This window comes from Juglans microcarpa x Juglans regia, chromosome 1S, assembly GCF_004785595.1.
Source record: "Juglans microcarpa x Juglans regia isolate MS1-56 chromosome 1S, Jm3101_v1.0, whole genome shotgun sequence".
Classification (NCBI taxonomy): Eukaryota; Viridiplantae; Streptophyta; class Magnoliopsida; order Fagales; family Juglandaceae; genus Juglans; species Juglans microcarpa x Juglans regia.
The window spans coordinates 22615360-22627837 of record NC_054595.1 but is presented as its reverse complement, the minus strand read 5'-3'; the positions used below and the strand labels follow the sequence as shown (position 1 = coordinate 22627837).

Below are 12478 nucleotides of genomic sequence, written 5' to 3'. Positions count from 1 at the left end.
TTTATTTTGCATTTGCATACACTCGATCAGAGACTCCACAATTGAGCCCTGCATTTTCTCTCCCTGTGCACAAGAACCAGTTTCTGAGATACGGTTTCTTCAACTGCCACAATTTTTGTTCTCTCGTTTTCAACATTCACTGCCTCTACCTTGCCTATTTTAACTTCATTTTCATCTTCCTTCACTGCAAGCTTAATTTCTTGCACATACAATCAAAACACAATGCTAATATATAAAAATCTACCCATAACTCATTACAAGCTAATATATGAAAATCTACCCATAAAATCTACGGTCACATATTCAACATCACCATCTCTTTTTGGCGATGATCTCAAGGCAGGAGGAGGAGCCTGCAAAACCAAACGAAAGAAAAAAGGTTAAATTTCAGATGAAGATTTCGATGAAGAAAGGGGGTCTTTATGATCTCATCACCATAAGATCTATCTTGTACTTTTCTTTTTTGTGATTCTCAGCCACAGAGATCGTTGAATTCCTGCATAACATCCCCACCCACAAAAAAGAGTAAAAAAAAAAAAAAAGGTATCAGTTTACAGCTTTACAAGCTCTGGACAGAAAAGTTCAAAAATAAAAATCTAAAATACTCACGCTTTTTTCATTTTCGCATTGTCGTAATTATCATCCAATCTGAGCACAGATGATTCCTTCTTGGTGGAGGTGCAAAGAGACGAGCTTGAGAGCTTGGAGAACAACGATTTTTGCCTCTTGCGTGTGATGATTCTGTGTGGTGAGATCTAACTAGCTTATTGTGTTTTTTCCTACGTGTTAACGTTTGAATAGAGGGCTGCTCTTTTATCTTTAATAGCCCGACCATGCTGCAACGGCTTTGTAAAAAAAAATTCAAACACATACAATTATATTAAACAATATTTGACACCCTAGCAATGGTTTTGTAACTTGTTAATCTTTTTTTTTAAAAAAAAGTGGACAGGATTCCAAATTTATTAATTGCCCTCACTTGTGACGGATAAAAACCGTGGTTACAAGCCAACACCCAGAGAATACATAAATTCCATAACCCAGCGTCAAAATCAAGACACTATAACCTAAATCTACACATTTCCTGAATAAACAAACCTGTTTAAGGCACAACAAAAACCAAGTACGTTGTAACTTGTTAATCCTAATTGGTCATCTCCTAAAACGTGAGATTAAGAACAAAGAGACTCGTCTTTTATTTGCTCGAATAAACAAAAATAGTCATATAAGAAAATTTTATTTCCTCAAATAAACAGTACTATCATCGTGATGTCCCAAGAAACTTAATTCCGTGGATGGTAATGTTTATATAAAACTTGGAAATCAATTATTATGTAGGGAGTTCATATATTACATAGTTGCTGACTATATATAATATTGTTGAACTGATCTCACGGGTTGATTTTGTGTTTTGATGGGAATTTGAGTGGACTTAAGGTAGTTTTTAAGCATCTATGGAGTGATTTTCATTTTGAAGAGATCTTATTAAGTTTTCGACATAGTCACCAAAAATCTTATTGTTTTGTTTACCTTTTATTGATTTTTTATTTATTTATTGTGGTTTCTTAGTATTTGTTTATGAGTTTCTCTTCTCTAGATCAGTAGATGTAACATCCAAGATATTTTTTCAAACAACTAGATTATTTTACGTTGGCTCCAGTTTTTCAATAGCCATCCTTTCATTTCAATTGGAGTTGTTTTCATTTGTTTAGCCTCAGTGTTTATCTCCACCAGCTCAGTATTCCTAATCTTATCTCCACCAGCTCAGTAATCCTATCCTCAATCCTCACCTTTCCCTCCCTATAAAAATCCCACGAAACCTCTGTATTAAACACAACACAAAAACGCAGAGAAGGGAAAACAAACCCAGAAAACCTTAACAGCCTCTGCAAAACCGAGCCACTTACCCCGCCGGAATCCTCCACAGAGGACATCGGAGCACCACCACGCTGCCCAGAACACGCCGACGGTAAACCCCTTCTCTTCCCCGTCGTTTTCTCTCTCCATCTTTATCGGTAGTGGCTTTTGGCCGTGTATTTGTGCTGCCGTCGCCAGCCACCTCAAGGAAGTCGGACCACCTCTCCTCGGCCACAGAAATCTCCGAGCATCCCAACCCCGTCGAATCCACTCCTTTCCGGTAAGTCCCCGACGGGATCCCTCCTCTCTCCCCATAAATTCCAGTTTCGGTCTAACTCTCTAACTCTCTCTCTCTCGTGCGTCGCACCACTGTCCAGAGAACCCAGTAGCGTCGCCGGTCACTTCCAGCCACCCCAGAGCTGCCGTCGCCTCAGCCTCCTTCTCTCGATGAGTATCGCACGACTCTCTCTCCCGAGCACTCTGTTTCTCTCGCATGGCCTTTTCATCTTCAGCAAATATTTCGTTCCTTTGCTCATGTTTTATGGCTTTTTTTTTTTTTAAAAAAAAGCAAAAATCTACGCAACATTCACACTTCTGTACATCACATTTTTTTTAATTTTTATTATTATTTTTCTTTTATCAAATATTTAATATATAAATAATAAATAAAAATAATTAAATTATTTTAAAAATAATAAACTCAAAAAATATTTTAAAAATTTTAAAAAATATGATAGGTAAAGATTGAAGCACCTTGGAGAACCAGGGTTAAATTACATCTCTGGTCTACGTCAGATTTGTGTCTTAACTCGTTCTGCACATGGGCTGTCTTCTCACATGGGCCTTGGCCTTCCTATTTTCTGAGAGGGTTGATTTCATAAACTAATATTTTGTTTTAATTGGGTTTCGATGGGCTTGATTATTTTATTCAAAGTTGGATTGGGCCTAATATTTTAATCTGAGTTTAATTTTATTAAATAAATATGTTAGTCTAAAAACTTTATCTTTATAGAAATTAGTTAAGGATTTTTAAATTAAATTACTAAGTATTAAATTATGAGTAAACTTAGTAATAGTGTACTAGAATTTTAATATTAATATGATTAAGTCTAATTTATTAAACGAAATTTTAGTGTTTACTTTGATAGATGTTGTCATAATTATGTTATTAAGTTGTGAATTGAAAATAAAGAAATATGTTAATAATATTTAAATGATATTAATATTTATTAGATTTATTGTAAGATTGAATAATTATATTAAGAAAGGAAACCTATTTTAAGAATTGAGGTTTTTATGACTTCTTTTTAATAGAATTAAATATATCCCAAGTATTATACTAAATTATATCTTGGAAGTAAAAATATGTTATTAGTATCTTAAATATTTTAAGATATTAGCATTCATTGATTTTCGTGATAAATAGAATATTTACTTGATTATGTTCTACGATATGAATTTAATTAAGTGGGATAGTAGGACACGTTTTTCTAGACAGATTTAGTGACGTTAATACTTCGTATAGGTGACGAGCTACGAAGTGAGATTCAAAAAGCAGTGCTAAAAGGTAAGTAATTTGATCATAAATTAGGATCATCATAATTTAACTTATATATAAGTATTATTCAAGCCAATTCATTGGCAATCATTATTTATGCACCAATCATGTCATATGCAAACATGTCACCAGGTATAGCATACGATCATGTCATTCAGCATCATGTTCAGATTCAGAAATTACAGTTATTTATATCAGTATATATATCATGCATCTCATGTCGCATAAGACACATAAGCTATCTTAAGTCAAAGTGTAAGATAATATTAGATCAATTAATCAGATGGTCATTCAGTTCAGTATTTGGGGTGGACGTGCAAGCCATGGACTCAAGCGTGGTCCACCGTAGTATACCAAAATACTACTTAACGGCTCCCTTACTATAGTGGGATGTGGGGTCGGTGCACAATCTTACACACAGAGTTAAGTATGTAGGCTAGATTAATCAGTTAATCAGATAAATCAGTCAGATCAGTTAAATCATACAGTTAGATAAATCATGACAAATCATGCATAGTATAAGTATCAGTATGATCAGTCATGATCTTAAACTCTCAGCATGAAAATTTTATGAAAACCTTATGCTTATTATGTTTATGTTGTGATGGATTTCTTACTGAGTCTTTGACTCATTTTAGTTTTATTTCATATTTTTTACCACCCAAGTGATAATGATCAGTACGAGCAAGCATGCTAGGCTTAGAAGGAGCAGACTATGAACTTATTGATTTTATTACTGTCTTTTCTACTTCAGTTAGTTTAGAAACTTGGATATGACTATGTTTTAGACAACGGTTTGACTTAAAGTTTTCCGTTGGAATAAACAATGTTTATTTGTGAAAAATTATGCAAGTCTCTTACTTGATTTCAATTACGTATGTACATGACATTCCTAAGCTTGCGAGAAATGGGTGTTATAGTAGAACACACTTATATATATATATATATATATATATATATATATATATATATATATACACTCACATTACTTAAATAGTGAAATTTGGTTTGTAAGATGGAGATTTTAAAATTGATCTCCTAAATCAAATTGTGTCATGCATACAAGTAGTTTACTAGGTGTGCTAGCGCTCTACAGACCCTTCTGAAAATAGCATCTTAATTTCTTTGTTTGTTTAGAAGAGTTTTGTGACCTTTTCGTTAGAAAGAGAATAATGTATGGCATCTTTTCCCTAGTGACAAAGTTACATATAACGTTTTTTATTAGTGTGACTAGATTATGCTAATGAAATGATCAAGTGGAATGAACTAAGATTTCACTTGACACCCGTGGGACGATCGTCGACTGCTCGGTCAACTATTCAATAAAATCCCAGGTAGAGAGCTTGAGAAATGTATGCAATCTCGTGCTCGAGCGAACTTCAAATCATGATTAGACTTCTAAATAATTTTGAAATCTTCGTTTAACCCAACTTAATCGCTACCTATACAAACTTTTCAATTTGAGAGGCCACAAAAGAAATCGTAGTTACGTACCTTATTTGAGAGATAACCTTGCATACACATATTGAGTATTAAAATCTTAGTCCGCATCTCTCATTAATATTATAAGAGAAATGCATGAATTACAAGATCCTATAAAAATAAATTTATAAATTAACATGGGTTGATATAGTACTTTAAATTGTAAATCTATTCTTATTGTAAAGTAAATCTAGCATATCATATAAAACTATATCAGTTTGTAGATTATTTACTTTTATAAAATCTCTTTATGGCTATAACATTTCTGATCTTATTATAAACTCAATTACTATATATATATGTATATATATGTATGTTCCCGGCCTTGATTGTCTTGTGATTTGATTGCTTGGATGACCATCCGTGGATTCATCGGTATTCCTGGAGTTTGGGGGAGTGGACAAGTTTTTTCATGGAGACATGTGATATATATATAGATCATGGAGTTTAGAGTTGATCTGGATCTATATATTATATACGGAACATAGATTTAGTAGGTCGGTCGTGAGAGTTCTATAGTCTAATGTTTGATTTTACAAAAGTTGTGTGATATTGTTAAACATATTGTAATATCTTCTTATAATTGAGTGGAGTTTTAGGGGTGGTGTCTAATTAAGTACTAGCATTGAGACATGAGCTGGTTTTTCTTTTAAAGTTTTGAATTCCTCAAGAGATCAAATCTCGCGCGTGATTGCTTATAATTAGTGCGTATATATTTGCTTGTTTAGAAGGATTTTGTGACCTTTCCTGCATTAGAAAGAGGATCATCATGTGCAGCTACCACAGTTTTCTGGCCTACTCACAAAGTAACAGATATATATATATATAGCTAGAACGTACGTATAAACTAATTGCTTATATATATATATATATATATATATATATATTAATACGACTAGATCGATTAGGGCTAATCAAATCATGATTAAGAGGAATGTTGATCAAATACGTACGTACGTACGTAGTACTGATCATCATGATCTAGTACGTACCTCTCTGGCTATTATATATATATATATATATATATATATATATATATATATATAGGACGACGTTATTAAGATCTACCACTGAAATTTGCAACAGTTGTAGGCAGCCATACACTGATCATTTGATCGATGATCAGACGACATAGAATTCAATTGATTTATACAAGAGTTGGGAAAATCTAATTATTTACTTGTTCAACGGGAAATAATACTGCATGCATGCATGCAGCCCAAAGCTTTTTTTTTTTTTTTTTAAAGTTTCTTTCTTTAATTTATTGCGTTACATATACATTAATTATATGCAAAACACTAATATTATTTCAGGCTACGTGGCCGTCAGTACCCGTTGGAATCAGCGTTAAAATCTTGGTTTTGATTTAATTGCATGCATTTCAGATATTTTGGGTACTAAGTTATATATTATATATATATATATATACATATATATTTATATATATATTACAATTGCACTAGTACTACTATAATACGTATCAGACGAGTAAATAAAATATAGTACTTCATATTATAACAAAAAAAAAAAAAAAGAGATATAAAACGTATGTTGGAGTACTTAATATTACCATGATTTTGATGCACGTAGTTAATTAATTATAAAGATTCGTCGACAAAAGGACATTTAGGGAAGCCATTATTTGTAGCTTCATTGTTATAAGATTGATTGATCTATAATAAGAGCAGCGATCGATCAATTACAGTGAGTTACAGATGATCCTGATCAGATCATATCAATTAAAAATATAGTAACTAGCTAATCAATCAAAGTTACTTGGAAAGAGTTAATTAGGCTTATCAACAGCATGCATATAATTATATCAACAAATCCATTCATCATCCTCTTTCTCATCATCCTCCCATATCTCATGATGTGGCATTATATATATATATATATATATATATATATATATATATATATATATTACGTACCCTCTAATATGGGCAACTCAGTTAAAAAATAATCAGGCATATATATATAACTTCGCATTAAAAAATATTAGAGAAGACACGATATATAATCATTCAATGAAAAAGTAGGGCTATATGATCATGATGATATGGTCAAATTCCCTAGTTAGGCCTTTCACCGGAACAGTGATCAGTATTAATCCCCATATAGATGGCATTTTTGTTTCTCTACCCCGGTGAATTCTCTTTAATTTAGCACGAGGTGCAGTACCAATTGGCAAGAAGCTGCATGCAGGGGTTAGACGTACAAAACAGCTTAATTATAAATACCCATGTTAAAAAAATAAATTAAAAAACTGTAAGATAGTTCACTAACTAATTATTTGTTGAGCTCACTTGTGTGTGTAGTAGTTCAATCGCAAGCATAAATATATATATATATATATATATATATGTATATATATAAGGCCGGGTTCTTAAACTTATTGAAATCATATGCTCGCCATTCTTAATCAAGAACATGAAGATATTAATCTTCAGACCACATTTTAGGGTTTTTTGATCATGTGTTGACAATTAATTATTAGCTCCCAATAGTAAAAACCCTATTATATCCAAGAATAGAGCTGAATGACATTTATTACAAGAAAATTGCTTACTTGTATCCAGTTATTTCTTGCGAAAATGATTATTTTCAATCAAAATGAGTCTGTTTTGTTACAAATAGTCATTCTCGTTACAAATAATCCGTTACAAATGCTCATTTTTCTTATAGTGATATTGATCATCATCAATTTTCAAACATTAGGTTAAAAGCTATATTGCTCAGTGGATCGAAGATGGCGTGTACTCCACGACGTCAAGGCCGACACGGCAAGATTGAATTTCAGCATCAACGACACGTCGGCTTGAAATTAAGAAAAGCCAAAGGTTTCACTTGGGTGATGTTTGCCGTTGCCCCACCCATTAATAAAACTTAGTTAATTAATTGCTCCCTTGTCTAATGTAAAAGCGGGCTCTAATATTAATATTATTATTGCGTGGCTTACATTTTATTAAAGTAGAGCCTTGATGGATTCATCCCCTAAACTAATGAATTAAGTTATAAATTGATCTCACTATCTCATAGCTGATAGCGACGTACTCGCAAATACTCAGAAAGCTAGGGATCGTGATCATTATAAGGAACAAAAGGCAGAATTATATTTGTTTTTAATGGTGTTAGATAATGATTATATTAATGAACGAGCTAATCCATTATATATCTAAAGAAAAAGTGTCCATGCCATTGATATTGGCGCATACATACAGCGACTTTAGCATTGGAATGGTGTATCCAATTAAGTTGCTAACAATTTTATAATAAGGTTTATTAACTTTGCCACGTGAATCCATGTGAAGAGGGTCCTCCATGTTGCTACACCTTTAGGATCCTTTAGGTAGAAGTTGATTAAACTACTATATATTAATTAGGATCCAAATCAAAGTTTTTCTTAACTTTATCAACTTTAGATCTTAATTTACTACTGGCTCTAGGCAGGGGTTTGCTGAGTGCACTTCTATTTTATTAATCTGTGGGACTTCATTTGGTATTCATTAATTTTCTTGAATTTTGAAACTTAATTTGTTGAAACTAATTCACGCGATTTCCATGAGTAAAAATGTTTTCTTCTGATGATCTCTGATAAACATATATATATATATATATATATATATTTATTATGCAAAACAACTGATCATTACTTCTAGTACTTATGAAATGATATCGGACATGAGTACCGATATTGTACCCTCAGTTAGATTGAATCCTTAATTTGCTTAATTTCCTTCGTTGTTCCACTTCCACCAGAGACCACCCGCCAGCTTTTTTATTCTTCCTTTGCTTAATTTCCTTCGTTGCTTAACTCGAAGGAGTTACATTGCAGCTTCATGCGAGTGTTTGAAAGGAAATTTCTCAAGGCCAATTTTGGGATTGATAATTAAAAACCAATTTCTTAAACCTTTTTATTGATAAAAACCAACAGCTAGAAAACTGATGCTTCAAATTAAGCTTAATTCAGACCCCTAGCTGTTAGTTTTGCAAAATTACCAAAAGTAATCTGAAAAACACTATATATCCTTAAAAATAGCATGCACAATCAATGTACACTTTCAGATTTAACCTACCAAATCTACCAAAGCCTGGCAATACACGAATAACTTTAGATGCATTTAACCATTCTTTCACTACTTGAGGAATACACTGCACGCTAGTCAATCAATTCTAAAAACATATTGCAGTTTAAAAAATCTCAAACATATATCAAACCCAATTTATAAAATTATGATTTGTTATGAAAGGGATCGACTCCTAGCTAGCTAGCTAGTACTACTAGTAGTACTACTACTTCGATCGAGTGCATGTGATCTATATATATATATATATATATATATATATATATATATATATATATGTATATTCATCGTCGCATGTCACGAAAAAGATGCATAATCATGTGAAGATTAAACCGGAAATAATTCGTAATCTAATTGTGTTTTTCCTTTAATTTGGTAAGCAATAAACAACAAATTAATTCGTACACAAGAATGGGTTGCATATATTCTACCGAAAGGTTCTCTAATTCCAATTTATTATTTGTTCTTCTATTATTACTGTTATTATTTTATATATATGGATGTGATCATCACCACTGATCAGTAACGGAGACTAGCTGTCCACCAGTACTGTACCATATATGTCGTTCGGAAGACAGAGGTGGTGCCAGCATGGCTGCTGTAAATTGCCTTGGCAGAACTAAATTAATACGTTATATATAAGCCATATATATATATATAGAAGATCAGTACTGCGAATGCTCGATCCAGTCACAAATTCAAGAAACTGGTTAAAATGTATGTGTACGTACTTGCTCTCAAGTTCTTTAATTTAAGCAGCAGTACGTACATTATTACATGTTTGTCTGTAAAGAGCTGAGAGTACTGCATGCACCCTGAATTTAAAATCATCAGTTGCATACAAAGCATGAATTAATGTAACATAATTATATAAATATTAAACACATGTAATAAAATATTACGCCATTAATTGATACGCTTAATAAAACAACAAAGACTAGTGCATGCAGATATCTCCGACTGGCCGGGAACCCTTTTGACATATATATATATATATATATATAAGAATACCAAATTATTTATCAAGCTGGATATATAGAAATGTTTTATTTATTATCATGCATACCCATTAATTAACTCCATCTTAAAATTAGAGAGCCTTAATTAGCGGAAGGTTTCCCAATTGGAAACCATCTTTCTTCATCTATATATTCATCCCTTTTACTACTCTTTAATTAATTCTGATGAGTACATGAAGCACTACTACAAACAAGCTAGCTGCAAGTGTATATAGAACAATCATTCACAAACCCTAGCTGTCATATATATGCGTTAATCCTCCGAACAACAACACTGAAAACTGAGTAACAACTGATCAGGTCTTTACATCTAATAATATGCACACATGAGCACGCACCAGTTGGTGAGCTTCTTGTGAGTAAAGGAGACGCAAGCTTAAAACAGATATGAAAGTTTCCTGATTAGCATAAACAGAAAACATGAATCTTATAAGACGCCTCTCCAAATACCAGAATTCTCCTTATCTCCCAATTATATATATTAGTCTTATCCATCATATCAGATTAATCTACCATGTTCATTAGGATTCAATAATAATATTAAAGAAACATAAACTACGAAATCCAAACAAAATTTATCAGAAACGAAGCTCTACAAAGATTTTAATATTCAGTTAGTGGGGTTAAAAAACTAAAAAGACACCAGTACTGAACATCTTTTTATTGCAAACAGAGAGAGGATCCAGGGTACTAGACAAATTATATAAGAAGCCTAATTTACATTGAGATCAACACCGTGTGGTTTATTTTCTTCACATATTTTCTAGCTATCTCCATTTTCTAACATCCAAATACAACAGATTTGAAGATTGATAGAAACTACTGCAGTTTTTAGTAAGGAGGCCGTGCGTGAGCCCAGGCATAAGCATCGTGCCCCATCTGCGCGCTGTTGGGGAGTAGATTTGGTGTCAAATGATAAACAGGCAGCGATGAGCTGGGATCTGCAGGCTGCAGCCCAGAGGCATGGTGCAGCTGTCCCGCCCCGCTTCCGCTACTCCCAATTGCGGGTGGGGAGCCTCCAGCTGCAGTTCCCTGACGCACTGCGTTGCCTGCAGCCTCATCTTCATCCTGATGATCAAGAGGCAATCTCTCATAGGTTGCATTAGAAAAGGTTGCGGCAATGACCATGACTGGCCCTGCCGCAACCAATGAGCCAACCACACTTCCTCCCACTATCTGCCCTTGACCTCCGGCTAAATACACAGTGAGCCCGGTCGAGCCCGGAGGGGATGGTCCGGGAAGGAAGGCCCCGGTCAGAGACAGGATCTCAAACCTGCCTTGAAGTGCTACCATAGCGCCAGGTGCCGCAGGTTGTCTCAGGGTGACGTTAGCCACGGAGCCACTCCCGCTAAGCACACAAACCCCTCGTTGACGCCTCCTAGCGAATTGGGCTATGCTTTCTGCTATGTCAGCATTACCAGCCACCTCCATGACATGGCTCTTGAGCACGTTTGGGCTGTCTCGAGTCACAAAGATGGGTGGTTTCGGTTTGTTTTTAGACCCAGGAGGCCGTCCTCTTGGTCTACGAGGGCCAACCTCAACCGCACCCTCTTTAGGCTCGTCTACGTCGTCTCTATCTTCGTCTTCATCTTCTCTTTTGCCGTTACTTCTGTCGTTGCTGTCGTTCATGGAAATCTGATCTCTGTGGCGTTTGTTTAGCATAGAAGAATTTGCCGCCGGGTCCATGCCCGGCAACCCCACTTGCCCGGTCCACCACGGATTAGCCAGAGCTGCAAATTGAGGCAACAGAAAGTGGAAAATAAAATGACCAAACAATTAAATTGCTCGTCTTGTAACAGGTGATGAAGATTGGTTTCTCTCAATTGTCCTCTTGGCTTCTTTGAGAATTTTGAGATCAAGAGGTCAGACCCACAGATGGTTCAACAAGAAACTCTAGCTAAGGGCTGATCTTCTATAACCTAAAGTGCTCGCTATGAGAGATAAAAGAAAGAGAGAGGAAAGCGGATAAGAAGAGAGAATTAGATTCAATTTGAGCGAAGAATCAAGCAAAGAGAAGGAAAGAAAGAAGCCCTTTAACAAGTGATCAAGCTGAATTAATAAGATCTAGAACTCAGAAGTGCTCTCAGGTGAGAGAACATGGAACAGATGCAAAACCCTGGGTAGAATCAATCACAAAGCGAGAGAATAAAATAATTAAGCACCGAGACATTTGTATTACACATAAGAAAATTTTAAAAAAAGAACCACAAACAAACAACTAATAAGAAAAACTGTTTTCCCTATTGTTTTGATCAGCTCCCAGTTGTGATTTGGGGAGTCAAAATTTTATTTTTATCTTTATTTTTATCCCTTCCCTAGTAAGCTCTGCTTTTAGGGCTCTTGGAAATTAGGGTTTCGTGGGGTCGCGTGCGCGTCGGCAGGTGGGAGCACGTCGTTTTCTAGGGGCCCGACATAGGAAACGAATATATGAGAGAGAGAGAGAGAGAGAGTAATGGTTGGAGGACCTAGTATTA

At 34.5% G+C, this 12478-nt stretch overlaps 1 protein-coding gene and 1 long non-coding RNA gene across 2 annotated transcripts; both read right to left on the bottom strand.

The window, feature by feature from the left end:
* Positions 1-2374, bottom strand: LOC121245900. The gene is made up of 3 exons (XR_005937017.1): positions 1908-2374; positions 436-496; positions 1-353 (listed from the first exon to the last, which is right to left on the bottom strand). It is a non-coding gene; the product is annotated as an uncharacterized LOC121245900 (long non-coding RNA).
* An 8276-nt stretch (positions 2375-10650) lies between these two features.
* Positions 10651-12254, bottom strand: LOC121245875 (AT-hook motif nuclear-localized protein 20-like). Its single transcript, XM_041143782.1, has one exon. It carries the CDS (start codon positions 11688-11690, stop codon positions 10836-10838), a length of 855 nt encoding a protein of 284 aa, XP_040999716.1. The 5' UTR covers positions 11691-12254; the 3' UTR covers positions 10651-10835.
* Positions 12255-12478: the final 224 nt, after the last annotated feature.

What these genes read in the sequence shown, in the direction of transcription:
- LOC121245875 (XM_041143782.1), bottom strand. Translation starts at nt 11,690, where the DNA reads ATGGACCCGGCGGCAAATTCTTCTATGCTAAACAAACGCCACAGAGAT.